The sequence below is a fragment of the Etheostoma cragini genome, chromosome 14, assembly GCF_013103735.1.
Source record: "Etheostoma cragini isolate CJK2018 chromosome 14, CSU_Ecrag_1.0, whole genome shotgun sequence".
Classification (NCBI taxonomy): Eukaryota; Metazoa; Chordata; class Actinopteri; order Perciformes; family Percidae; genus Etheostoma; species Etheostoma cragini.
Window position 1 is genome coordinate 8,434,340 of NC_048420.1, and position 1,673 is coordinate 8,436,012.

Below are 1,673 nucleotides of genomic sequence, written 5' to 3' on the forward strand. Positions count from 1 at the left end.
GGGACCCTGGCGGGAGCACCCAAGTCTCCAGCACCACCCTCAGAAGGTGCCCCGCCCAGCAGAAAAGGACCTTGTAGCGTGACCCTGGCGGTTGCACCCAAATCTCCAGCCCCTCCATCAGAAGCTGCCCCGCCCAGCAGAAAAGGACCTCGCCGTGGGACCCTGGCGGTGGCACCCAAGTCTCCAGCACCACCCTCAGAAGCTGCCCCGCCCAGCAGAAAAGGACCTCGCAGTGGGACAAAATGTCCCCCAATAGAAGACCTCCGGCCTTTGGTTGATCCTGCAAAGAGCCTGTCCCTCTGCTTCACGCAGCTGACCACGGATAACTGGTAGGACATCCACATTACAGAAGTAAAGATAGATTTTAAACAGCATGGGCCACAGCAGTCTGCTGTTGGTTCTAAATCAATGATTAACACAGTTGTAATCAAAACACGAAAAATCATGAAAGGATTGAAATCTGTTCGAGCTCTGGCACGACACCATCCAGAACACCTGCAGACCAAACTCCATGAAGTATGCCTGGTCCTCACAGAAGCGGTATTGCAGACATTTTCCTCTTTGTTTCTTTGTTCCATTGACTTCTCATTTGCCTACTTGTACATGTACTTGTACCTATACTGTTTACACAGGGGTATTGACTCTTTTTTACTATTTAGGTCAAAAAACTGCGCTCTGCTGTGGCCTGTTCTGCAATGAGCACCCTAGCAGAGCTCCATACCAAACTGGGGAGGGCCATGGACAATGAGGCACAGTGGACAGGCCGCGTCCTGCTGCTGAAGTTGGCATACACAACCAACGCCTTCATTTACCAGCAGGCTAACCCTGTCCTGGATGCGCTGGTGGAGAGCTGCAGCACCAGTAAAGTGATAAGTGTTCTCCTCAACACAGGGTTGAGGTAAGAGGAGAGGATGTGATCAGACTTTAGTAGGAAATATAACACCAGCATTTAAAGTAAATTAAATGAATCATATTCAACGTTCTCCGTTTTTTTGTCCCTTCTTCAGCCACCGTTGTGCTGCAGTGAGGGGCTGCACAGCCCAGCACCTCCACCAGCTGGCGGACATCCTCGGAGAGGAGCAGATCCCGACAGCAGGGAACAACTTCACACAGAGTTTCCTTATTGCTGTCAGTAAGATGGCGGTGGATGCTTCCACAGACGTCAGGTGGGTTAACAAGTCTTGCATGGTCTTGTGGTTTGTGGTTCTTGTGAATAATTCAGTTAGATTTGTTAATATTCATTCAGAATCTCATAACCCTCTGGGCATTGTGCTTATAAACAAAATAACTAAATGTGAAATACACTCTGCACAGGTACTACGGACAAAAGATGCTCAAAGGATTTGCCCACCAGAAGGGGTTCGCGGCTCTGTTGGATAGGACCATCCAAGTGAAAGACAGGCGTCCCTTGGATAAGATCTTGAAGAAGATGGGGCAGTAGAAGTGGCGGCGATGGAAAGACTGGAGGACATCTGGACAACATCTGGCTTTAGGCTGGTCCGGAGGTGCAGGGATCAGCTCTGTTACTTCACAGGAAGGTTCTTGTAACTATTCAGCCTTTCTGTGTGGAGTTTGCATGTTCTCCCCGTGCCAGTGGGGGTTTTCTCCGGGTGCTCCGGTTTCCTCCCACAGTCGTAAAGATATGCAGATTAGGATCACAGGTTCTCAATCTT

At 49.7% G+C, this 1,673-nt stretch overlaps 1 protein-coding gene across 1 annotated transcript; it reads left to right on the forward strand.

Moving 5' to 3' along the window:
• The first annotated feature begins 444 nt into the window (after positions 1 to 444).
• On the forward strand, positions 445 to 1,441 carry LOC117957167 (TOG array regulator of axonemal microtubules protein 2-like). Its single transcript, XM_034892764.1, has 4 exons — positions 445 to 540; positions 660 to 898; positions 1,008 to 1,166; positions 1,315 to 1,441. Exons 1-4 carry the CDS (start codon positions 445 to 447, stop codon positions 1,439 to 1,441), a joined length of 621 nt encoding a protein of 206 aa, XP_034748655.1.
• The last annotated feature ends 232 nt before the right edge of the window (positions 1,442 to 1,673 follow it).

Bases quoted from the DNA above. Each gene is read 5' to 3' on its own strand.
- LOC117957167 (XM_034892764.1), top strand. From the start codon at position 445: ATGAAAGGATTGAAATCTGTTCGAGCTCTGGCACGACACCATCCAGAA. The intron at 541-659 runs GTATTGCAGACA...TTTACTATTTAG, and splicing joins GCCTGGTCCTCACAGAAGCG to GTCAAAAAACTGCGCTCTGC. The intron at 899-1,007 runs GTAAGAGGAGAG...TCCCTTCTTCAG, and splicing joins CTCCTCAACACAGGGTTGAG to CCACCGTTGTGCTGCAGTGA.